Raw genomic sequence first — 24,744 nt, 5'->3', positions numbered from 1 at the left:
TAGTGTTGGCAGACCTTCCACTAGGTGGAATAGGGATGTCCAGTAATGTGGCGGTATCGTTGAGACGGCACAGTGGTATGCAAACTGCGTTCCTGTGTCGTCTCGTCATGACGCAGACGGCCCCGCTGGGTTTTAGTGGGTATTCTGGTTGCCAGCGAGTCCCACATACCTACCCCCCCGGAAGCAGCGTGATCAGCTCTGCTTCCGGGAGGGATGCGTAAAAGCATTTCCCAGCGATAAAAAAAAAAAAGGTGGATAGATACAAACGAGTTGCAGGGAGCCGCTGGGTTAAGGCGGCGCAAGACCGCGGCGTGTGAACATCCCTACTAGAGACCTATATCTCAGAGTGAACTAGAGTGAGTGAATTATCGGTTTAAAATCCTGAGTCGACTATCTGTCAAATATTAGGCTATGCGTGACGTGAAATTAAGGAAACTTAGGCGTTTCATAGCTGTACGCAACATTGACGCGTGACTGCAGTGACCTCTAAGCCTCGACTTTTTGTTTTTCCCCCTATCAGTCAGTCCGTCTGTATGTCAGCGGGCTGTATCTCATGAGTGACCCGTAATAGCACAGTAATTGTACTATGTACAAAACTGTGGTAATTAATAGAGAGTTGAAATTTTCACGTAAGTAGTTTTATTTCTATATATAGCTTTCCAAAAAAAAAAAACCAAGATGGTGAATTTCAAAATGGCATAACTTGTACCATGTTACAATGGTTCGTTTGGGAGTCCATCTCGGGGTTTTTAAACCCAAACTGCTAATCGGTTTCAACGCGACAGAAGTCAAAACAGGCTAATTAATAATATGAACCCACCCAATTTCCAAATTGCACCTATCTACTTTATTATTATGAAATTCAATAGTAACTTATTCATACTTAGGTATACGTCAAAATATGCTGAGTAGTTAATTTAGGTGTTTCTAGGAATCAAATGACTAAATGTATTGATTAATTGTTAAAATCATTAAGCCTTCTTCTAATACACCGCAGCTTAATTTTATGAGTCTGGCTAATTAATTTTATTTATTTATTGGGATCGCCGAGTTTCTTCTCGGTAGGGAGGTCATTGCCAGTGCCAGTGGTAGAATTATTTCTATTTCTATCAATGAATCTTGGGCTGGCCTTACACTGGCAACTTGAAGCAGTCAGGACTGACTGCTTCAAGCTGCGACTGCATAGTGACATAGTCTTCTATTTTATACATACCTCTACATGAAACCGCTTGAGCAGTTGCGACTGCTCCGGGCGGTCAGCAGCAGTTATCATTGGCAGCTTTAATCTGTTCAATGACTGCTCGAGCGGTCCGAGTACTCACTGGCTAACTGCTCGAACTGTTCGTGTAAAGTCAGCCTAATGGTCTTTTTTTATTCAGATACCAGTGAATCCTAGACTGCAATCTCACCTGGTGGTAAGTGATGATCCATTCTAAGTTGGAAGAGGGCTAAACTGGAAGGGGTATGGCAGATTTGACTAAACCCTGGATGGATACCCCTTTATCTAGCTAAATCTGGGGCGGTATAAAGGGTGGTAACTGGCCACGGCCGAAGCCTCCCACTAGACCAGACCAGTGATTTAGAAATTATAAAATTCCAAACCCTGCCGGGAATCGAACCCGGGACCTCCCACTAATAAGACCACAGCGCTTACCACTGCACCAGGCAGTCGTCAAATAATTGTCATTATTATAAGTCTTAGTTTTTGAGCGATTTCTGAAGTCAATCATAGCTTTTAGTTATTAAATACTTACCTTACGAAGATTTGAACAATGTGAGTCATCTATTAAATATCCAAACATTGTCCGACGACACTGAGTTATGTGTATCGGGATTAATCGAGAATATATGCCCTTTATCTCATTTCCTTACCGCCACGCCCAGGGTTGTCACTCGGCGGAAATTATAAACATTTTTGCTTTATTGAATACTAGAGACCCGCCCCAGCTTCGCACGAGTAGCTTATTACAATTTTTGTAGGGATCTCTAATTTTTTTGTCACTCAGGAATAATGTAGCTTTTCTTCTGGTGAAAGAATTTTCAAAATCGGTTCAGTAGTTCCTGAGATTAGTTACTACAAACGAACTTACAAATTTTACGTCTCTATAATATTATTGTAGACAAGAGACAAGAAATATCTACAAGAGACAAGAAGTTTCTACAAAGTTCCGATGTCCAAGTGTGGTCATCTACTGATTTATACTGGAAATTCGGCAAAGCGGTACGGCCAGGCCGGGCGGTTCAGCGTTCAACTGATAAGAGGTATGGATTTAATAAAACTGCCATGCCCCTTCCAAGTTAGACCTCTTTCATCTTAGTCTTCAATCACTTGCCACCAGGTGAGATCGCAGTAAAAGCCTAACTTGTATCGAAAAAAAATATTTAAAAAAGAAGTGTCAGGTGCCAACCCTGTCCCAAAGTTGCTCTATGAATCAATAAACGTACATCAGGGCTTAAGTACTGAACATTGAATAATGTCCCCAACGCAACATTACTCGAGATATCTTTATTACAATATATTTCCACTAATATCTGACGCCGACTCTCGCTAGCCACGGTAATTAACTAATGAGTGAAAGCGACAAGTCTACAGGTAAATATTATACTTGTTGGCCTTAATCGCTTACAATCAATACGGTAAGTAACAATGTTTTAAGAGACAATGTTCATCAAAGAAAGAAAATCCGGGTAGACATTGTTGGTACCTACGCATCTATATTCTATAATCATAGGAACTTATAACAAAATGTCGACGTCACTAGCGTCATTGACGTCTTATAGCTTCGTCGTCACTGGTAGGCGTCAAAATGTGCAACATTTGACGCTAGGTAGTTTATGAATCGCCTATTTTTCTTTGATTTCACCCGATTTAACGTCACCCTTCACCTGGACATATTATTTTATTACTTATCGATTCAGAATCAAACTGCGAGTTCCCACACTCAAGTTCACTCTATTTACATACATACATGTCTATACGAAGTAACATAGCCTATTTAGAATTAAAGAAAATTATAATATGAGTAAGTACTAACATATATTATCACAATTAATATAAACTGAAATACGAGGACATAGCGGGATCAACAGTTTTACTCCAAAATCAAATTTTTACAAAAAAAGTAATGCGTTTCTCTTATACGGTGACAAAGGGTTGTAGAAAGCAATTGAAATAGATAACTTAACAGAAAGGGTATAAAAAGTCAACACCACTTATAAGAGAATATTATCGCCACTGCAGAATATTGAAATTGATTTATAAGACATTGCAATCCGTCCAAGGCAATGAGGACTGAGCGGTTCCTTTATACGGATCAAGCACTAAGCTTTGAAGTCCTTTATTTTTCATAAGTCCAGACAAGAAGGACTGAATTAATTTAGCTGTCAGGATGGGTAAACAAAAATGTGTCATATCTCATATGCTTAATCCGGTACTAAATAATTTATATGCAGTACGATGGGATTAAGGGCTTATTCACAGACCCTCAGCCCAAACTAAGGCCTAAACCTTCAATGACAAACTTCACTTAGCTTTAAGAGTAGGAGATCTCCGAAACTTGTAGGTTTCCTCACGATGTTTTCCTTTATTTATCCGCGTGGATTTAGGTTTATTAAAATTCCCGTGGGAACTCTTTGGTTTTCCGGGACAAAAGTTACCTATATCAATTTCGGGTATGCAAGCTATCTCTGTACTAAAGTTCATCAAAATCGGTTAAACTGTTGGGCCGTGAAAAGCTACCAGACAGACAAGACACACTTTCGCATTAAGTATAATATTAGTAAGTATTGATCGATAGTATGGATTTATAGGAAAAAGCAGACTGAATGACTAATCTATACGCACACAGCTCACACCACTGGAAGGATCGGGCTGCGTAGACATTCGCTAAGAAAGGACCCCAAAAGGGTTTGAAATTGATGAAATCCACGCGGGCAAAGTCACAGGCATAGCCTACTGATATTTAATTGCTTAAAACTCATAACTCCGAAAACAGTGATGCGTGCCCAGGATCGAATCCGGGTGCTGAATAGGAAGCTGATATCTTATATCAATAATCACTTTTTTTAGAAGATAACAGCCCGGCTAGCATGGGCAGTAGATAAAAATTATATCCCCCGTTTATATCCTCTGATGTCATAGAAATCAGTGGATATAATCGGGGGATATAATTTTTATCTACTGCCCGTGCTAGCCGGGCTGAGGGTCCAAAATACCACCATGTCTGTATCCCCAATAAGCACCACCTATTCAACCAATTTAGCACTTAACCCTTACAATACCAAAAAGCATGAATGGGTCATGTTTACCCCAAGTTGACCCAAAACAAACTGTTGACAGAGCCGCTTCCCGCGATTCAAAGGGGACCGTGTCGTCCCAATATTTGGTAAAACCTTCGACAAACAACTGGGGCTCAATGGGTCATGTAAAACATTTGCCCAACACCTTGCGGTTGGTACTGGTGGGATCGATTTCCTGTTGACACTCGATAAGGGTTCCAACAAACATTGTAAGGAATGTTAACACGTTAGGACACCCGCATTATTACTTTCTCAGTGTCCTTTACTGACACTGCATCTGATAATCTTTATATTTTTTTTGCGTTGCTGTATGCATTTTCCCCAATCGACACTTGATTATATAATTATCCTACTTACATTTTGGTTATATCATTCGATAAGAAAATATGTATATACTTGTAATTGTTATTGATTAATGATTATGTAGGAATGCAGACGAGATAATTATAAGCAAATATTATGTTAATAAATATTAAAATTTCGCGCTTCGCTACCTGTGTTTTTCCGTTATTAAAAATTTATGTTTGCACTTAAATAATAAGATTGACCAACTAACAATTGGATAATCAACAAACATAGATATTAGTTTCTAGAATATGTCTGCAAAATTTCATGGACTTTGGTTGCTTAATATTCAAATGAAATTGGAACTACGTTTGTATGAAACGAGTGACGGAGAGACCCCTCTTAACACTATGATGTACCTGTCCATGATAATGACACTGAATAGCTGAGTTCAGTGTCAATGTCAAGACGTGGTCAAGATCAAATCAAATCGCCCGTGATTCGTTTTAGTTTATACCGGTATATGCCAGCCTAGTCAGCCCTAGCGTGTGAACTAGATATTATACCTACCCACTCGTTGGCCAGGAACACTCTTGTATGGTTGAGTACTTATCGCGACTTTGTCGCGTGGATTAAAAAATTCGTTGGAGTTTATCAAAATACCTCGGAATAAAAAAGCCTCTAAAATCAATTCAAAATACCTTATATAAGTCTATACCTACTCATGGTGGTCTACGTTAAAAAACCGGTCAAGTGTGAGTCAGACTTATACACGAAGGGTTCCGTATCATTGTACAAAAAACAACACAACTTTTATTCTTTTTGTGATGTAGCCACAAATTCGCGGAATGAGAAAAGTCCGATTCTCATTACTTGTGCTACCTAACACACACCTACCCAGTAGGTACCTACCTGCCTTTCATAATTCTAGGTCTACGGAAAGTACCCTATAGGTTTTGATTCCCGTGACGAATCTTGAAAGACATGACAGATAGACATCGGAGTGATCCTATAAGGGTTCCTTTTTTCTCTGGATATATGAAACCCTAAAAACCTAAATACAATAATATGTAGGTATATTGCGATGGTTAAAATTTTATAAAGTACTGAATGACATAATTTTTTAAAGGACCTCGGGCCTAAAGTATGGATAATGTGGTTTCAGTTAAATGTCCTGGGATATTGATTTTTTATAAACATTGAGTTTGAGTTTGATTGGAATATTCAAATCAGAACCAAACTACGTTTGTATAGAAAGCGTTTGATACTGTCCTAAGTCCTAACAATGTTGCTGATGGCAATAAATTAACTATGTATTAATATTTTAACTGTTCTTCATCTAACGTTGTTCCAAGTTATAGGATCCGCTTAATATTAGCTATTATATTTTAAGTAGGTCTTTATTTAACAATAATCTATGGGGCCTATTAATCCATACCATAGAGTAAATATACAGTGAGTCGACACCATAGAGTAGGATTCGACACCCATGATCGCGTCCGAACGGACTTTACCATCGTTGCGTTAATTTCATAGCCCACTCGATACGATACCAAAAAAATTCCAAGACCCCCCCTCTTTTTGGATGTAACATCCGCCATATTGATTTGGTTCATATAAAATGTAGCTATGTCACCCGGACCACAATAATAAATTGATTGACACCAAAATCAAAATTTACTCTATGGGTTTAGGCGCTACGCCTTCGGTGGAACTTACAACGAACATACTACAATAAATATTTAGACTGCTAAAATCATAACTCTTTTTTTTAGTTTTGCAGTAGTCAGATAAAAATTAGCACGGTTTTTATTTTTTTATTTAATATTTAGATACAAGTCAACTTGACTCACCTTGAGTGCAATCTCACTTGGTGGTAAGTGATGATACAGTCTAAGATAGATAGAAGCGGGCTAACCTGGAATGGGTATGGCTCTGTGGGTATGGCAGTTTTTTACAAAACTCATACCGTACCATACCTTTGGTTTCTACACGGCATCGTATCGGAAAGCTAAATCGTGGTAACTAGCCACGACCAAAGCCTTCAACCAGACCAAAGTCTCCCAGCACGTTTAGGTTTCATACTATTTAATGGACATGCCGCGTTTAGGTGTTCCAAGTCCGTGCTCCAGACTTCTCCGTCGTCCGACTGTAGTATACCACCGTGGCGGAGGCTTGTACGGTTTACGACTCGCAATATTTATGGTGCTCTACGTTAGAGTAGGACTTTTACTTCTTCCTTGTGTCTTTGAAAATAATTTACTTATAATACTATACGGAGTTTTATAGGCGTGCGAGCAATGATCTTTATTGATAACGGTTCCCACTTTTAAAGAGGAAAGCTATAAAGCTACGCCGCCGACTCCTTGAGGTGTCTTTTCGTCTAAGGACTCTAATCATAAATTTCCATCTTATTGTACCAACTTTCTCGCAAATAAATTATCTTATCTCATCTTATCTTATCTTAAATTTTCTCGGTGCTTGAAGATCAAGTTCTTCAAAAAATGTTAGTTGTCGGTGATGACTTTATGGGTCCAAACTCTGAGACATGGTTGCTAACTATGGAATTCATAAACCTCGGAGTCACTCAGCGGGTGATGAAGAGAGCTAAGATTGGAACTTCTCTACTCTATAAATGACCAAATCACAAAAGAAGAGATCCGTAGGAAAATCAGAGGCCCACAGTAAGTGTCCACATTTTAGCTCCTATCCATGCAGATGATAACAATAAGCCATGAAAGACAATGTTTTGGAAGTAAATGGTTATAAGCCCCGGAAAAGTAAATGGGATTCTAATATTTTTGAAACTGTTTGCATTAACGCGAAGATGCGAAAATGAATGATATTTTAATTTACTCGCGAGTTTTGTTTAAGCGACATAATATTATATTACCTACTAGCTGACGCCTGCGACTTCGTCCGCGTGTATTTAGACTTTTTGAAATCCTTTGGGAACTCTTTGATTTTCCAGGATAAAAAGTAGCCTATGTAATGTGTTGCTAATCCAGGATATTATTTATCTCCATTCCGAATTTCAGCCAAATCCGTCAAGTGGTTTTTGCGTGAAAGTGTAACAAACACACACACACACATATACACACAACTTTTCGCTTTTATAATATTCAGTATGAAGTATGATTATCGAGGCTGATCTGACCACTGCGGACCACCCTTTAAACTCTATGGATCTTACTATCGAATAGAGACATACATTTTCCCCCTTTCGATTTTCCCGACTAGAGTCCAGAATCGCAGATTCTTTTTTTTAACTATTAAACATTTCTTTTAAAAATAGTATATATATTCGAATACAGTAGGATATTCGAATACAATATTAGAATTTTGAATGTGATCTTCCTAAAACTTCCTAAAATAACTAAATATTTTTTAATTTCTTGTCGCCCTTGTTCCCTTCTTTGTCACATTTAGTTCTCGTAGTGTCATTTGTCGCTTTGAATAATAGAACATTAATTTTAATTAATATTATTATAATTAATTTGGTACCTAACTGTGCACTATCGCATACAATTTGAAATAAACGGCCTATAAATCATAGATATTTAATAATAATCAATATTCAATAATAATGATGAAAATGAATTCGCACGGAGAGCAAATGATGCATTTGCGTATAAATCTGTTAACGACGTCTAACTGAGCCCCCTGACCTCTCGTAAACTTAGGAACAATGAGTGTGGGGGCAATACATTGACCCTAGATTAAGTTACAAGATCGATAATATTCGCTTACTCCACTGTGCCAATTTTGTGCCAGAATTTACTTAGCTTATCACAAAATATACAGATTTGTTTAATTCTTGCGTAAAGAACCAGCCTGGCTCTTGACACCTTTGAGAACATTATGGGGAACTCTCATAAGCGTGCGGGTTTCCTCACGATGTTTTCCTTCACCGATGAAGCAAGTGATATTTAACTGCTTAAATTGCACATGCCTGGTTTCAAAAAGTTCACAGTGCATGCCCAGGATCGAATCTCCGACCTCCGGATTAGGAGGCAGACGTCTTAACCATTAGGCTATCACGGCTTCATTTCTGTCCGTAAGAAATGAATCAACCAATATTATAACAACGTTAAATACAATAACATGGAAAATGCAGTAACAAAATAACATACCAGTTAACAGTAAGTGAGTTTGTTTTATGTACCTAACAAGAGACTCCGTCACTCGCTCCATACAAACGCAGTTTGATTATCATTCGAATATATTTTTATTTACTAGGTCAACCCACACACACGCACATTATTTGATAATATACAACCCATTGATAGGAGTTACAACATGTAAGAAATCAAAAAATTAAAGATTAAAAAGTTTGCAGTGTACAAAATTTAGCCATTTAAAAATATTAACCAATCAAACTCGATTTAATTTTGTAGACACGTTGTGAAAACTAATATCTATATCTGTGATTTGCCAGATGCCCATATAAACTAGTTTTTAGAGTTACACGTGTTCAAAGATTTGTATTCAATTCGTATTCGTTTTCATTCAAAGTGGCCGTCATACAAAACGTACGTACGCGTGTGCATTCATTCGTATTTTTAAGATTTGTATTTGATGGATTTTTGACGAAAACTAATACGAAGGAAAACCACAGACATAGATAATAGTTCCTAGCTACATTCCATTGAGCTTGATTGGTCAGTATTCAAATGAGAGTCAAAGTAGGTACGTACCTTTACAAACGTGGGTTCGTAAGGTACAGGTTTTGTATGGAGCGAGTGACGGAGAGACTCCTTTTAGCTCTTGAAGAACAAATTAACTTGCTTTCGAGTCGCGTCTTGGTTAATTTCATTTACACTTTATTTATATCGGCTGCGATCTCTAACATAAATACAAATACTTCCATGCATATACCAAGTTATACAAGTTAGAACGCTTTCCGATTTTCTTGCTGAAATGTTTATGGGCTTTATTTAGGCTAGGGGATAAAACTATAGCTAATTTTCAGGGTTCAGCCCTTATGTAGGTATAATTTCGCCCAGTCGAGTCGCAATCAGTTTTGAAAATAAGCTATCAGAACTGTAAGTTAAAAAGTATAAAGGGATAAAAATAAATTTTCAGGGTGGGAACTTCCTGAACAGGAAGATAAAGCGTGGGTCGAAAAAAATGTTGCTTTAAAATGTGTATTTTAATTTCAATCGCTAAATAAACTTTATATGAGGAGTTTTGGCGTTTTGACATAATATTTTGTATCAGAAATCGATTGAAAAGCAGCCCTATTTGGTTAGGTAGATACATATCATAGACAATGTTTGCAAAAACCGTTTTTTAGGAAATAAAGTTCATAATAGGTTATAAGTTTAATGAACGTCCTATTATTCTTTATTTAATTAAAATTTAATGCACTTAAATAATTATTTGATTTAAGATTGTAAAAAAATAGAAATAAAAAGATTTTCCATTCAAATAAACTTTCAAAAGTGTTTTTGGATCAGCAAATAAATGCATCTACCACTGCACTGGGTCGGAACGGGCGAACGCCATTCTTACCGAGAAGAACCAGCAAGAAACTCGGCGGTTGCCCTTTTCAAAGATTTAAGGCTTAAGGCTTTGTATATTATATCATATTTAGAATCATGTACCTAAAGCAACTAACTAACGAACGCAAGGTTACAATCATAACCATTAGCCAATAAATAAGCTCGGATAATATCGATTTCTAAATTACAACCAATATAAAAGCTCGATAGAATATGTAATGAGGCAATAGCATTAAACCTAGCCATTTATAGGTTAATTCGAATATCAATCGAGACCTCATGCTGGTAGGTAAAGACGGAAGAAGTAGGTAGGTACCGTATTATGTGGATTGCCAAACTGTACAATTAGATCTAACACCAAAGTTTGATAGCTACGTAGTGACGATTGCAATCCCTACTGCCTAATCCATACTTAATATTATAAATGCGAAAGTGTGTCTGTCTGTCTGTCTCTCTGCTACCTTTTCACGGCCCAACAGTTGAACCGATTTTGACGAAATTTGGTATAGGGTTAGCTTATATCCCGGGGACGGACATAGGCTACTTTTTATCCCGAAAAATCAAAGAGTTCCCACGGAATTCCCAGAAACCCATCCGCTTAACCGATTTGTATGAAATTTGGTACCGAGGTAGCTGTCGTCCCTGTAAATGACATAGGCAACTTATTATCCCGGAAAATCAAACAGTTCCCACGGGATCTTTAAAAACCTAAATCCACGCGAACGAAGTCGCGGGCATCCTCTAGTAAATAATAATTAGTATAAGAGTATTAGGCAGTAGAGATTCCGATCGTTACTATGACTATGGACTAAATAAAATTCAAAGCAAGAATGCCACAAGTAATGGTGCCTATAGTTCCCAAGAGCCGTTTCTTCGATATTTATCTAATTTGGTTGGTAGTAGGTACCTACCTATAAAATAAGAAAATGTAGAGCATTTTGTCTCTACAGTACAATATATCGACTGTAAAATGGCAACAACTCCTATCTCTTGATGATTTCCCTTTATAGGTATGTACTATTTAGTACCCCACAGTGCCACAATTCAAGACCTATTAGATAGATAGATAGAAGTATTGGAGTCTTAGTTCATATCATAGTACTTAAAGGTATTCATAGTATAGGTTGTTAAATAATAATATATTAAAATAGTATTCAATAATATTAAAAGCCAATTAAAACCACTTGAAATCACTGACGCCAATCGTCTTAATCTTATAATTATTATGATATATTGGCAGCACTAGAAACAGGCAAATGACGTAGATAAAGTCCATCTAAACAGAATTTTTCAATTACATCAACGAAACATCAATGAATGAATAAAATGTTCTTTATCGTACATTATTATAAAAAAGATAGATAGGTACAAGTAAAATAATTAACAACACAAATATAAGTTCAATTGGCATATGTTAATTCAGAGAATTACCAAATCTGGAAATTAGAATTGCGTAGATTGGCCCGAAATGTTAGACAACAATAATTTTAAGAATCCTTCGAATCTGATTACAAAGTTAGATATTCCTAAATGTAATGGATTTAATTAATAAATAAGACTTACCATTTCAATTGCCACGAGCAAAAGTAATTTTGTCCAAGAATTTGAATAAATCATACATAAAATTTGAAACTAATACGGCCGTTCATTTGAGGTCCATCAATGCAACACATTCGACTCACTTTCATAAAAGCACATTGTCATTAACACTAATTAAAATATTAAAATAATTTTGTGCGTTATAAAATAATACAAAATAATATCACTCTCAAATTGTTAGAATCCAGAGCCTGGAAGCAGGATTAAAAAAAATCATAACACTGACTGTACAGTTCTTTTTCCATTTAATTTTTCAATTTTTAAATAACGAACGCAGAACTAGCGCGCGCTTTTCCGCCGCGTCCATAGACACGAACAACTTTTTTTTAGCTTTTCACACACGAGTGTTGCTTCTACAGGCCGGCGCTACACTGGCCGTGGCCATTACCGCCTGATCGTAACGAAATAACTTCATGTTTAGTTTTAGCTGTGAGTAGTCGCCTGGAATGTCTACGGTTTAGCGCCGATCGCGATAAAAGTACGTAATGTATGCAATTGATTGCCTTTTATTGATTTGTTCACTTACGGAATTTAAAATATTCAGACCGAGAAAAGTGACATTTTAGGTAGCTAAGTAGTCCTAGTGGCTTAGTGGTTAAGACGTCGCGCTGCAATCAAGAGGTTAGGGGTTCCATTCCGGGCACGCACCTTTTTCTTTTTTCGGAGCTATTTGCGATTTAAACAATTGAAATCAAAATCATTTATTCAAAATAGGTACTATTTGACGATTCAAAAGCACTTGTAAAAGTTTATTTGAATAAAAATCTATTCTATTCTATTCTATTCTATTGTACACCTTTTGTTTGTCCGATTTTTTAGATTTGAAAGATGATAATAGTGGTGATTATTAATTACGTAAACTTAAAACTAAAGCTACGAGGGTTCCAAACGCGCCCAAGTCTTAATTAAATATCACTTGCTTTAACGGTGAAGGAAAACATGTGAGGAAACCTGCGTGCCTGAGAGTTCTCCATAATGTTTACAAAGGTGTGTGAAGTCTGCCAATCCACACTACACTTGGTCAGCGTAGTGGTCTAAGGCATATATCATTTTTAACCCCCGACCCAAAAAGAGGGGTGTTATAAGATTGACGTGTGTATCTGTGTATCTGTGTATCTGTCTGTGGCATCGTAGCTCCTAAACTATTGAACCGATTTTAATTTAGTTTTTTTTGGTTTGCAAGGTGGCTTGATCGAGAGTGTTCTTAGCTATAATCCAAAAAAATCGGTTCAGCCGTTTGAAAGTTATCAGCTCTTTTCTAGTTACTGTAACCTTCACTTGTCGGGGGTGTTATAAATTTTTAATTTACACTTGTTAAAAGAGGAAGCCATGAAATCCCTAAAAAGTAATCTAACCGAAAAAAATAATTTCTTACATAATAAATCGAAAGTTTACGTCACGTTTAGAAATAAAAACCTAACTAATAGATAGTGTTGTGAAATTAACGCGACACCCATTACAAAGCCATTACGCTTAATTGGAGCAGTCGATACCACTTCACACGAGGAACGGGACAAGTCATTGAGTTATAGCACCATAGAGAGGACTTCGTCTGTGGTGGCGTTTGCTAGCGCGCGTGTTGTGCCTTTTTGGAGTGTTTTTTTGTTAGAAGTGGCCGGTTTTTGTGTTCTGCTGGTGTTTATTGGTGGTGGAACTGACTGGGAGGCTCTCTAAAGGGGCGCCGCGTGTGTGTCGGCGGGCGCCGGCACAGACAAAGTCCATACTTATACATATGTATAGTTTGCCTAACTTGTTAATAACTACAAACTTGACATTGGCTAATCAATGTAAAGCCAGACGAGAGAGAGAAAAAAAAGCACCATAGAGCTGATGTAGATCTTTGATCAAGTCAGTCAACATTGGTGCAAGGTTGCCTGCCTGTCGGTATTCTACAGGATGCACTTCGGACAGCGTGCTATTTGCTAAGGAACTATTCGAGCTATTCGACTTTTACTCTATCCTCGAAGAGAAGTTAATATAGGACTCTCTGTTACGTAATCCCATACGAATGACAAAGACTTAGTGGGCGTTAACCATTTTGATTGACCAACCAATTACAAACGTAGGCTATGCTATCCGTAGTAGGTACTAATTACCATAATATTATGTACCTACAAAAGATTTTTTTTATTCTTAAATAAACTATTTCAAGTATTTTTAAATTTTTACTAAAACCACTGTACTGGTTCGAAATGCCTTTCCGAGATGCTTGCTGGTTCTAACCGAGAAGAACCACCAAGAAACTCAGCGGTTGCTCTTTTCAATACTGCAGACTCTAGTGTGTCGCACCTCTTTGTGAAAACTATTAATGTAACGTTGCTGCTATAATTCACGCTGTTAACATAACATTCTAACGATATCTAAACCTTTATGATATTTAATTCCTATGTTTATTAAGTAGACCACAAATTTAACTTACTTAAGTATATAATAACTATTACTATAATGACGTAATAATAGATGCATTAATGTTGTGCAAGAAAATTGCTCAAGAAATGTATAATATTTCAAGAAAATTCTATGTAAGTATTTAATTAATTCTTCATTTTTCCTAATTATTAATTTTCAGGGTGCCAAATTATTATTAGCAGCGTGGCAACTACAGACCGTTCACTATAACTCGTCTTCTGATCATGTTGGCAGTTGGCACCATTGCAAATGATACAATAATAAACCCTAAGTCTAAGGAATAAAGCAAACAAAATTCCACATTTTGCATGTGCGTGGAAAAAAGATGTGTATATTTTGTAAACTTTCAAATATAGAACACAGTATAATAAACGGCCACAGTTGAGTGAGTAGCTGGTACTCACCGCGAGCAAAGTGGACAGGGCGCTTGCCATGAGCATAGTAGCGCGTGCCGCTACTTGGGGCAGGCGGGCGGAGGGGCGCGCGCGAGCCCCGTCCGGCCGCCCTCCGGCCCTCTACCACCGTCGCCACATCGCGCACCTGCGGACAAACATTCCCAACTGTAAAATTGCTACACCGTGTTATAGACGCAGTTTGGCCGAAGCCAGGCGGACCGCGGATGAACGAATCTTGGACAGCTGAATATTTTTAATAACACACGAAAAGAGCAATCCCCGAGTTTATTACTGGTTCTTCTCAGTAGGAACGGCATTCCGAACCAGTGGTAGATTTTGGTGGTAAATTTTGACGATTCAAAAGTACAGTATTCGGACACCACTTAAAATTACTTGCCGACCATCCATACATACCTACCTACTTACAAAATTTCGCGTTTATAATATTAGTAGAATTCCAAGACTCAAGAACCCTAAAAGGCTTACAAAATTTTATTTTAGATTTATCATTGATAATCACATGTTTGAACATAAAAGAATTTACGATTTTCTTTAAAATAGATGATAAGTGATAACATTAACATTTTTTATTGCGGAAATAAGATAGGATACTAATACTATCATAGTAAAGATTGTAGCAAAGTTATTTACGAAAACACAACAAAACGCAACCGAATTAATTTAAAACATCATTTTCTTAGGAAACTCAAAATAGGACACTTTGTGCCTCTTGTTCTACCTCTATGACTCTACCACCAGTTTGGAAGGCAAATTTGACTGAGAATAGCCGGCAAGAAACTCAGCAGTTGCTCTTTTGAAATCATAAAAACTTACAATAAGTAATTATAATTATCAATGTTACAATTTTCTGATCATAAAAAAAAACTTAATAAGTAATGTCACCAGCTTTTCAAAAATTTGCGGCGCCTAGCTACAGGTATCTATCTATGCTTCATGACACAAAAATGTGTCTAACAGAAATCGTTATCAAAACTGATAAAGGGTATAAAGTTCAATAAAAGTGACTTCCAAAATTAAATACAGTATATTATGACGAACTCAAAAAAACTGCAAATTCATTGCAATTCATCGTAATAAATATATCTTTTTTACGTCATCAATAATATCACACACCTCCTTTGAATACGAAAATCAAATAAGATATGGTATTTTTTGATAAAAGCATGCACGTCATTTCAGCAGCTATGTTCTAAGGAATTAAGGTTATATTTCTGTGTAATTTTTATATAGGTTATATTAATAATCGGTTGCCAAATGTTTATAATTGATGTGCTTATCTTTATAATCATGGCGCCGGCGTTTATCGAAATACGGTAAGAGAAATATTTGTATTATGATTCATAATAATAAACATATTGATGAATTAGTGAATTCTTTCAAGAATTATTGACGATTTATGTAAAATATTTCAGAGAATTAATGTCCAAAACAATCAAACCAATAAAAAACCGGTCAATCGTACAATAAAAAATCAGAAAATCGTACAAGATATTACATTTTTTTTAAATATGCATGGAGGTCATTTTGAAATTTTCATTGTTTGTTGTTATAGCGGCATTAGAAAATAGAAATACATACTGAAAATTTCAACTCTCTTCCTATTACAGTTCATGAGATACAGTTCGCAGACAGACAGACGGACGGACGGACGAACGCACAGCGGAGGCTTAGGATCTCTAGGATCTCTTTTGCGCCCTTCGAGTTGGTACGGAATCCTAACAAAGATCGCAGTCGAAAAAGCAATGTGTGAGAACACATATCAAATGAGTAACGCAAGCCCACCCTATTAGAAAGGCATGTAGTACGGGCTTCGAGGCTTTCACTCAGCTCGTTTAAATTCAATCATTAACAAATGTAAATTAAAAATTTATAACACCCCCGACAATTAAAGGTTAAAGTAACTAGAAAAGAGGTGATAACTTTCAAACGGCGGAACCGATTTTCTTGGATTATAGCTAAGAACACTCTCGATCAAGCCACCTTTCAAACAAAAAAAACTAAATCAAAATCGGTTCATTAGTTTAGGCGCTACAGTGCCACAGACAGATACACAGATACACCGATACACAGATACACACGTCAAACTTATAACGCCCCTCTTTTTGGGTCGGGGGTAAAAAAAATGTGTAATTACTATGAGCGATCTTGTATTATTAAAAGTCTTTACAATCTAAATAATACACTATTATCTATTAACTACATAATATATCTATTAAATAGGTACATATAAATTCTGTGATGATACTTTGACGTTGGTCAAACAGGGTAGACCAATGGGAAACTTAAAGTAAAATAAAAAGATAACTCGAAATGTACTCAAACGTATTTCCCCACTTTATGATTATTACATCTGTGATAATATCTAATCATGATTACTTATATTATTATGATTATAAGAAAAACCATTCGCGCTAAGTGATAATAATAATTGCGATTTATATCAAATGCTAATTTCAAACTGAGGAATGCTATCATGTGATAATAACTCCGAAATAGAAATAACATTACTAATTACATGCTTTGTGAAATATTTTTGTTACTATCTTATCAAGATTTTAAAATTTTGCAAGACATATCAGAAAACGTGCATTTTTGAAATTAAATATTGATTGGGTTGAGTTATGTAACCAATGTTAATACAATTAAAACGTTATACACGCGAGTATCATATGTTATTATTACTCTATAAAAACTGCACAATCTTGTTCCTCCTTCACCTTTCTACCATAGAACAGCAAGAAATCCTTATCCAATTATCGCACGAAAAGTTTTTGCTCAACGTTTCTGATACGAACTCCTATGGTTTGGAACACCCTTTTGGCGTTCATGTTCCTACCATCTATACCTAACTTAAGTAGGTTCGTTTAGGAGGCTTCGGCCGTGGCTGGAACCTACCGGAAAAGCCGCGCCGCGTTATTTAACGTTCCGGTATGATGCCGTGTAGAAACCAAAGGAGTATGGGTTTAATAAAAACTGCCATACCCTTTCCAGGTTAGTTCGGATCCATCTTAGACTGCATCATTTCTTACCACCAGGTGAGATTGCAGTCAAGGGCTACTTGTACTGAATAAACAAAAACCGGCCAAGTGCGAGTCAGACTCGCGCACTGAGGGTTCCGTACTCGGGTATTTTTTCCAACATTTTGCGCGATAAATCAAAAACTACATACATAAAAATAAATAAAAATCTGTTTTAGGATGCACAGGTAAAGAAAGCCAGGTAATGATACCCCACGTGGTATATAGTTATCTTATTTTGTAAATTGAAACACATTTTAATTTTTTCATTAAAGATGTAACCACAAATTTGCGGTTTTCAGATTTATTCCTGTACTTGAGCTATAAGACCTACCTACCTACCAAATTTCATGATTCTAGGTCAACAGGAAGTACCCTTTAGGTTTCTTGACAGACACGACGGACAGACAGACAGACAGACAAAGTGATCCTATAAAGGGTCCGTTTTTCCTTTTAAGGTACTGAACCCTAAAAACTAATTTTGATTTAGTTTCGTAAATCGCACTTAAATTAAAACTACTTAGCTCGCACGAGGGGTTCAATTTTAAACGTTTGGCAACACTAACCGTCCACGCTTGCCCTGTATTAATTAATACTATGATTAATAGTCGCGATTATTGACTTTTAACAAGTAGAGGTACAGAACTGTTGACTGTCGGTAATCTGTAATTACCGAAGCCGAACTAATGGCTTGTAAAATGCCGATGACTGATGGTAATGAAGTGCTTGCGCCAATCAGCCGCACCGGGTGATCGTTGCGGTAAACGAGGCAATTGATTTTGTGGCAGATTCAATTTTATATAGTAAGCTTTACTTAAAGTTAGTAAGTTAATGCTACGGTCACACCTGCGCGCCACGAATGCAGGATGTGGGACACATGCGGCAGCGTCCACGATGCAAATGTATGCGTGCACACCTTCGCGGCTTCTATACATATGAAGAAAATGTTTTCGGCAATTTTTATGAAAAGTCGATAGACGTTCGGGTCCCAACGTGCTGGAATCTCGACCTAAGTGACTGGAAAGTGCAGCGTTTCAAGAAATTCAAAATTCAAAATATTTTTATTAAGTTAAACTTTTACGAGTACTTTTAAATCGTCAAAAGCATATACCCCTGGTTCGGAATGTCTTTCCTACCGAGAAGAACCAGCAAGAAACTCGGCGGTTGCTTTTTTCCAAGATTTGATATACAACATTACTTATGCCATGTATAAAAGTACCTATTTGAAGTCCCACGCATTGCTGGAGCGAGCTGCAGGTCAAATACACGCTCTTCTATAATTTACATAATCTTCGATTGTATAGTATACTTTTCTCAAGAGCATAGTTTTAATAGATTTTCTGAAATTGTGAAAGGCAAGTCCAAAATTGATTGCGGAATTTTGTTATACAAGAGCTCCCATTGGGTGGACAGACGACATCGAACGAGGCGCAGGGAACCACTGGATTCAGGCGCTTCAAGACCGTGGCATGTGGATGTCCCTTATATCCGGCTGTGAACGTCTAACGGTTGGTAATGATGATGATGATGATCCCTTTATTAACGCCCGACCCAAAAAGAGGGGTGTTATATGACTTGTGTATCTATCTGTGTATCTGTCTGTGCATCGTAGGTCCTAAACTAATGAACCGATTTTATTTTTGTTTTTTTTTGTTTGAAAGGTGGCTTGATCGAGAGTGTTCTTAGCTATAATCCAAGAAAATCGGTTTAGCCGTTTGAAATTTATCAGCTTTTTTCTAGTTACTGTAACCTTCACTTGTCGGGGTTGTTATAATTTTTTAATTTACACTTGTATTTATGTACAAAGTCTGCATCGTTGTCTACATAAATGCGGATCTCATTAATTTCGCAATTTTGTATACATCGAAGCACTCGGAGGAATAGCCATAAACATCAACGTTTTGATTCATCATTTTAATGACACGCTTGATTGACTGTTACGATATGACGCACGTGTAAACTCAGCCCAACTTAACTTTCATTTGAACAAACACAAAAGGAAGAGTATTTTATGTTTGTTCAAATGAAAGTTTAGCCTGTAAGTAACGTCTTCGTCTTTTATCTAGCTAGATTTTTAGTCTATACGTATGGTGACAATGACTTCGGTAATTTTTACGAAAAGCCGATATAGACGTTGAGGTCCCTAGGTAATGGAATGGCGACTGAGTGATCTTGCATCGGAAAATGCAGCATTTCAAGAGCTCCCATTAATAGACAAACTATCCTACAAGAGATCTATGTCCAACAGTGGACCTCTAACGGTTGATCATAATAATGAAAATAAATTTATTGTCACCCCACATACCACCAGTTATCAAATACAATCTACCACTGGTTCAGAATACCCCCTCCCCCACCCATTTATTTCAATATACAGTATTATGACATGCATAATAATATGTGTATGGAGAAATGGCCGGCTTGCACAGCCTGTTTTAAAAATTCTGTAAATATCCCATACCTACATTAACGAAGAAAGTCTACTTATATCGTTTTCTAAATGAAGCGAGTCTCATTAATTTCGCAATTTTGTGAACATCGAAGCACTCCGAGGAATAGCCATAAACATCAACGTTTTATGATCATTGGTTCATCTTTTTAATGACACGCTTGATTGACTGTTACGATATGACGCAAGTGTAAACTCAGCCCAACTTAACTTTAATTTGAACAAACACAAAAGGAAGAGTCTTTTATGTTTGTGCAAATGAAAGTTTAGCCTGTAGGTAGCCTCTTCGTCTTTTATCTAGCTAGATTTCTAGTCTATACGTATGGAGACAATGACTTCGGTTATTTTTACGAAAAGCCGATATAGACGTTGAGGTCCCTAGGTAATGGAATGGCGACTGAGTGATCTTGCATTTTATGTTAGTTCAAGTGAAAGTTTAGCCTGTTACCTTTTCCATTTAATAAGTAAATACTTTCCTCTTTTATCTAGCTAGATTTCCAGACATCCTGATCACGGGTCTCCTCTCAGAGTGAGAAGGGTTTTGCTTAAAACGTAACTTAACTCCGAGAAGTTAGAGGTACCTATAGTACACGACAGATTGAGAAGGCAATCGAGGTATGAGGGGGGGGGGGGGCACTGTACGTGCCCGGGTTTTACTTATATGGCGAATTCTTTGCTTGTGTGGCCTGCTTTTAAAAAAATAAACCGGCCATGTGCGAGTCAGACTCGCGCACTGAGGGTTCTGTACTCGGTACTTATCTTTTGCATGATTCTAGGTCAACGGGAAGTAGCCTATAGGTTTCTTGACAGACAGACAGACAGACAACAAAGTGTTCTTATAAGGGTTCCTTTTTTCATAACAGTCGTGAACTGTGCACAGTGTGTTTTGAGCTAGAATCAATGAACGATAAAGCATAGAAACCAAAACAAAGTTTAACTAACCACATGCAATCACAATAATAATTATGTTCGCGTGGCGCCAATCAGATGAGATACCTATGGTGATGGGAATGCACTGGATATGCTAATGCCTGATCCGTATCCATAATTGATCAGTTCGAATGCTTTATTGTCTTTATTTAATGCCATTGAGCTCGTTACCTATTTAGATTTATGCAATTTGCATATTACATGGTAAGTAGGCACATATCTACATTATTATTGTGTGAAAAAGTTGAATAAATCATTGACAGTCTCAGATTAATAATGTTGATAGTTAATTCGAGTTTTTTTTAAATATTTTTATTTCGATACAAGTAAGCTCTTGACTGGAATCTCATCTGGTGGTAAGTGATTTATTTATTTATTTATTTATTTATTATTATTTACATTTAAAATATATAGAGACTTTTTATTGCAGTCAGCGCCACAAAAACTACAGTTGGTTTTACTGGTATGATGATGTAGTCTAAGATGGAAACGGGCTAACCTGAAAGGGGTTGGTATGGCAGTTTTCATTAAACCCGTACTTTCTCAATCTTTGATTTCTACACGGCATCATTCCGGAACGCTCAATCGCTTGGCGACACGGCTTTGCCAGTAGGATGGTAACTAGCCACGGCCGAAGTCTCCCACCAGACCAAACCAGAAATTTAGAAATTATAAAATTCCAAACCCCTGCGTACAAAAAAACTTTTTTAGTAAGATTATATTGCTTCTATATGTATACAGCTTTGAAAACTGGTAGCAAGATAATAAATTCCCTATATTCATATTCCTTCCTATAAGGACTAAGGCTGAGTAAGTTTGGGTTCCCACAAACAACAGTTCCCATGTTCCAATAAAATAAGTCAGGCATATCTTACCGATACATTTCCTAGTCCCATAAACTGCACCCGTGCGAGCTAGGAACCCCGGGACACGAGAGCGATATAATATTAGCATAAGCCACGTCCTACGCGCTGTTATGCTAATACCCCATGTAGGTATATTGGGATCAGAGTCTGAATTGTGGATTTCTTGTCGGATTTGCAATGACAAGTACCTGGAGTTTGTCAGAAGCCTATTTTACTGTAGTAAAATCCAGTCCAATTGTTATAATACTTACCAAAATTTTTTTTAGGGTTCCGTACCTTAACAGGTAAAATGAAACCACTATAGGATCATTTGGTTGTCTGTCTGTCTAGCCTGTCAAGAAAACCTATAGAATACTTCCCGTTGACCTAGAATCATGAAATTTGGCAGGTAGGTAGGTCTTATAGCACAAGTAAAGGAATAAATCTGAAAAACATGAATTTGTGGTTATAGCACAAGAAAAATTAAATTGTGTTCATGAACAAATCATGGTATTTTCAATTTTCAAAGGAAGATAACTATACCATGTGGGGTATGAAAGGACTTTACATGTACATTCTAAAACAGATTTTGATTTCAGTTTTTGATTTATCGTGCAAAATGTCGGAAAATATGCCTGAGTACGGAATCCTCGGTGCGCGAGTCCGACTCGCACTTGGCCGGTTTAGAAATAAGTACCTACTGACATAGTTTAAGTGATTTGTCTTCCCCACACAATTATGGGTCTAATGGCCTGAAATAAAAGTTAATTTATTTATTTAATTTGTAAACTAGCGCTCGGTTGCAATCAGACCTGCTGGCAAGTTATGATGCAGCCTATGATGAAGCACGCTTGCCTAGAAGATGGCTATTCACTCTTAACTTGAAGGTACGTCTATATTAAAAACTAGCTGATGCCCGCAGCTTCGCCCACGTGGATTGGTCAGATCCCCTGCAGCATCAGGATTGAGGAGTTGGACTCCAAATTTTTTATGAAACAATGTCGCAAAGTTTCTCTATCGATTAAAAAAAAAATTACGCAAATCGGTTCAGAAATCTCGGAGATTTCGGTGTACATAGGTAGAAAAACACAACTCCCTTTTTGAAAGTCGGTTAAAAAAGTAGCCTATTTTACGCCCTGGTCAATACTCAACTTGTCTGTGAAAATCCCGTCAAAATCGGTTCAGCCGTTCCGGAGATTAGCCTTTTCAAACAGACAGACAGACAGACAGACAGACAGACAGACAGACAGACAGACAGACAGACAGACAAAAATTTTAAAAACGTGTTATTCAGTGTTGGTATCGTTCAAATAACCATATGAGCTTAATATGAGGTAGTTATTTCGAAATTACAGACAGACACTCCAATTTTATTTATTAGTATAGATGAAGAGGAAAACTGATGCCGGAAGGGCGCTCCATATCTTAGCGATTCGAATTAGAAACGAGGAGCCAAATCGCTGCGTACGTGTTGTAGAATTTCGAACATTTAAGGTAATGAAAAATGAGTGTTTTAGCAGCAAGATTCGGTCGCATCAGAGGCATCGCAGAAATCCTCGGACCATTGCTTACACAATTTGACTGAGGGCTTGATTTTGAAAATTGAAGCTCTCGCGAAATCCACAACGCGGAAAAACTTAACATGACGAGTGCCTACACTGTGTTTTCAATATTGATGGCAATATTTATGATCTGAGATATTGTATGTAGAATCATACAATAACATCGATAGATCAATGTCAGGCGTGCCTATCAGCGGTGCATTTGAATTGGTTTAAATATTCTAATGAGGTAAATGACTCACGACTGACCACCACCCCTTTGGTCAAAGGTCTTGATCAACTACAGAAACCCTTCTCGCCTGTGAATCCATAGTTCCTAACTAATATTATAATATAATATAAATGCGAAACTGTGCCTGTCTGTCTGTCTGCGAAATTTTCATGGCCCAATAGTACATACGTACAACCAATTTTGATGTTTGGTACAGAATTAGAATCACATCCCGAGGAAGGACATAGGCCACTTTTTAACCGGGAAAATCAAAGAGTTCCCACGGGATCCTTAAAGGCCCATCCATTTAACCGATTTATATGAAAGATAAGATGATAAAGATACAAAAGCTTGCATCCCGGAAATTGACATAGGCAACTTTTTCACTTCTCACGGGGTTCTCGCCTCCCACGGGATTTTTAAAAAACTTAAATCCACGCGGACAGAGTCGCGGGCATCATCTAGTTCTTCATAATGTTTTCAAAAGGTTTTTAAACCCTGCCAATCCGCGCTTGGTCAGCTCAATATAGAGCCTCGATAGCTCAACGGTTGAGGAGCGGACTGAATTCCGAAAGGTCGGCGGTTGAACCCCACATGTTGCACTATTGTCGTACCCATTCCTGGCACAAGCTTTACGCTTAATTGGAGAGGAAAGGGGAGTTTTAGTCATAATTAGCATGGCTAATATTCTTTTTTTTAGACCGGCCAAGTGCGATTCAGACTCGCGCACTGAGGGTCCCATCCACAAAGCGGTTTTCAGATTTATTCCTGTACTTGTGTTATAAGACCTACCTACCTACCGAATTTCATGATTCTAGGTCAACGGGAAGTACCCTATAGGTTTCTTGACAAACCAGACAGACAGACAGACAACAAAGTGATCCTATAAGGGTTCCGTTTTTCTTTTTGAGGTACGGAACCCTAAAAAAGCCAGCCGGCGATGGTTTGATGATGTTTTAAGTATATCCATCAAACACCAATATCTACCAGTTACTACTCGCTATCAAGCAAATCAATCTAGAGCCGGCGCCTCGTTCTGACATCTCGTATTAATACCTAGGTACTCCCGTTCCAATCATTAATTTAGCACAATCATTCCGAGTGTAAAATTAATTAGCTTGTTATAAACGGTCGCCTATTCAATGCAATATTGTTATTTATGAACCTAAGTCCTTGGTAAATGTTATTTTATTACCATCGCGTGTAGACTGTAGAATC

At 37.3% G+C, this 24,744-nt stretch overlaps 1 protein-coding gene and 1 long non-coding RNA gene across 5 annotated transcripts in view; one reads left to right on the top strand and one right to left on the bottom strand.

Moving 5' to 3' along the window:
* LOC123874538 overlaps positions 1–316 on the top strand; it is a 35,229-nt gene extending 34,913 nt beyond the window's left edge. The window contains exon 4 of the long non-coding RNA XR_006797945.1: positions 277–316. This is a non-coding gene — a long non-coding RNA (uncharacterized LOC123874538). The remainder of the gene's footprint in view (positions 1–276) is intronic.
* Positions 1–24,744, bottom strand: part of LOC123874534 — a 275,616-nt gene that overhangs the window by 30,076 nt on the left and 220,796 nt on the right. For 2 of the 4 annotated variants that reach the window (XM_045919955.1, XM_045919956.1), the window contains one exon: positions 14,501–14,636. The exons of 1 other annotated variant lie outside the window; for it this stretch is intronic. In XM_045919955.1, the coding sequence (XP_045775911.1) occupies positions 14,501–14,536 (36 nt within the window). In that variant the 5' untranslated portion in view covers positions 14,537–14,636. Of the gene's footprint in view, positions 1–11,651; positions 12,177–14,500; positions 14,637–24,744 lie in introns of those variants that run through there. One more of the 4 variants, XM_045919954.1, reaches the window with a different exon arrangement.

This window comes from Maniola jurtina, chromosome 18, assembly GCF_905333055.1.
Source record: "Maniola jurtina chromosome 18, ilManJurt1.1, whole genome shotgun sequence".
Taxonomy (NCBI): Eukaryota; Metazoa; Arthropoda; class Insecta; order Lepidoptera; family Nymphalidae; genus Maniola; species Maniola jurtina.
This window is presented reverse-complemented; position numbering and strand designations above follow the sequence as displayed.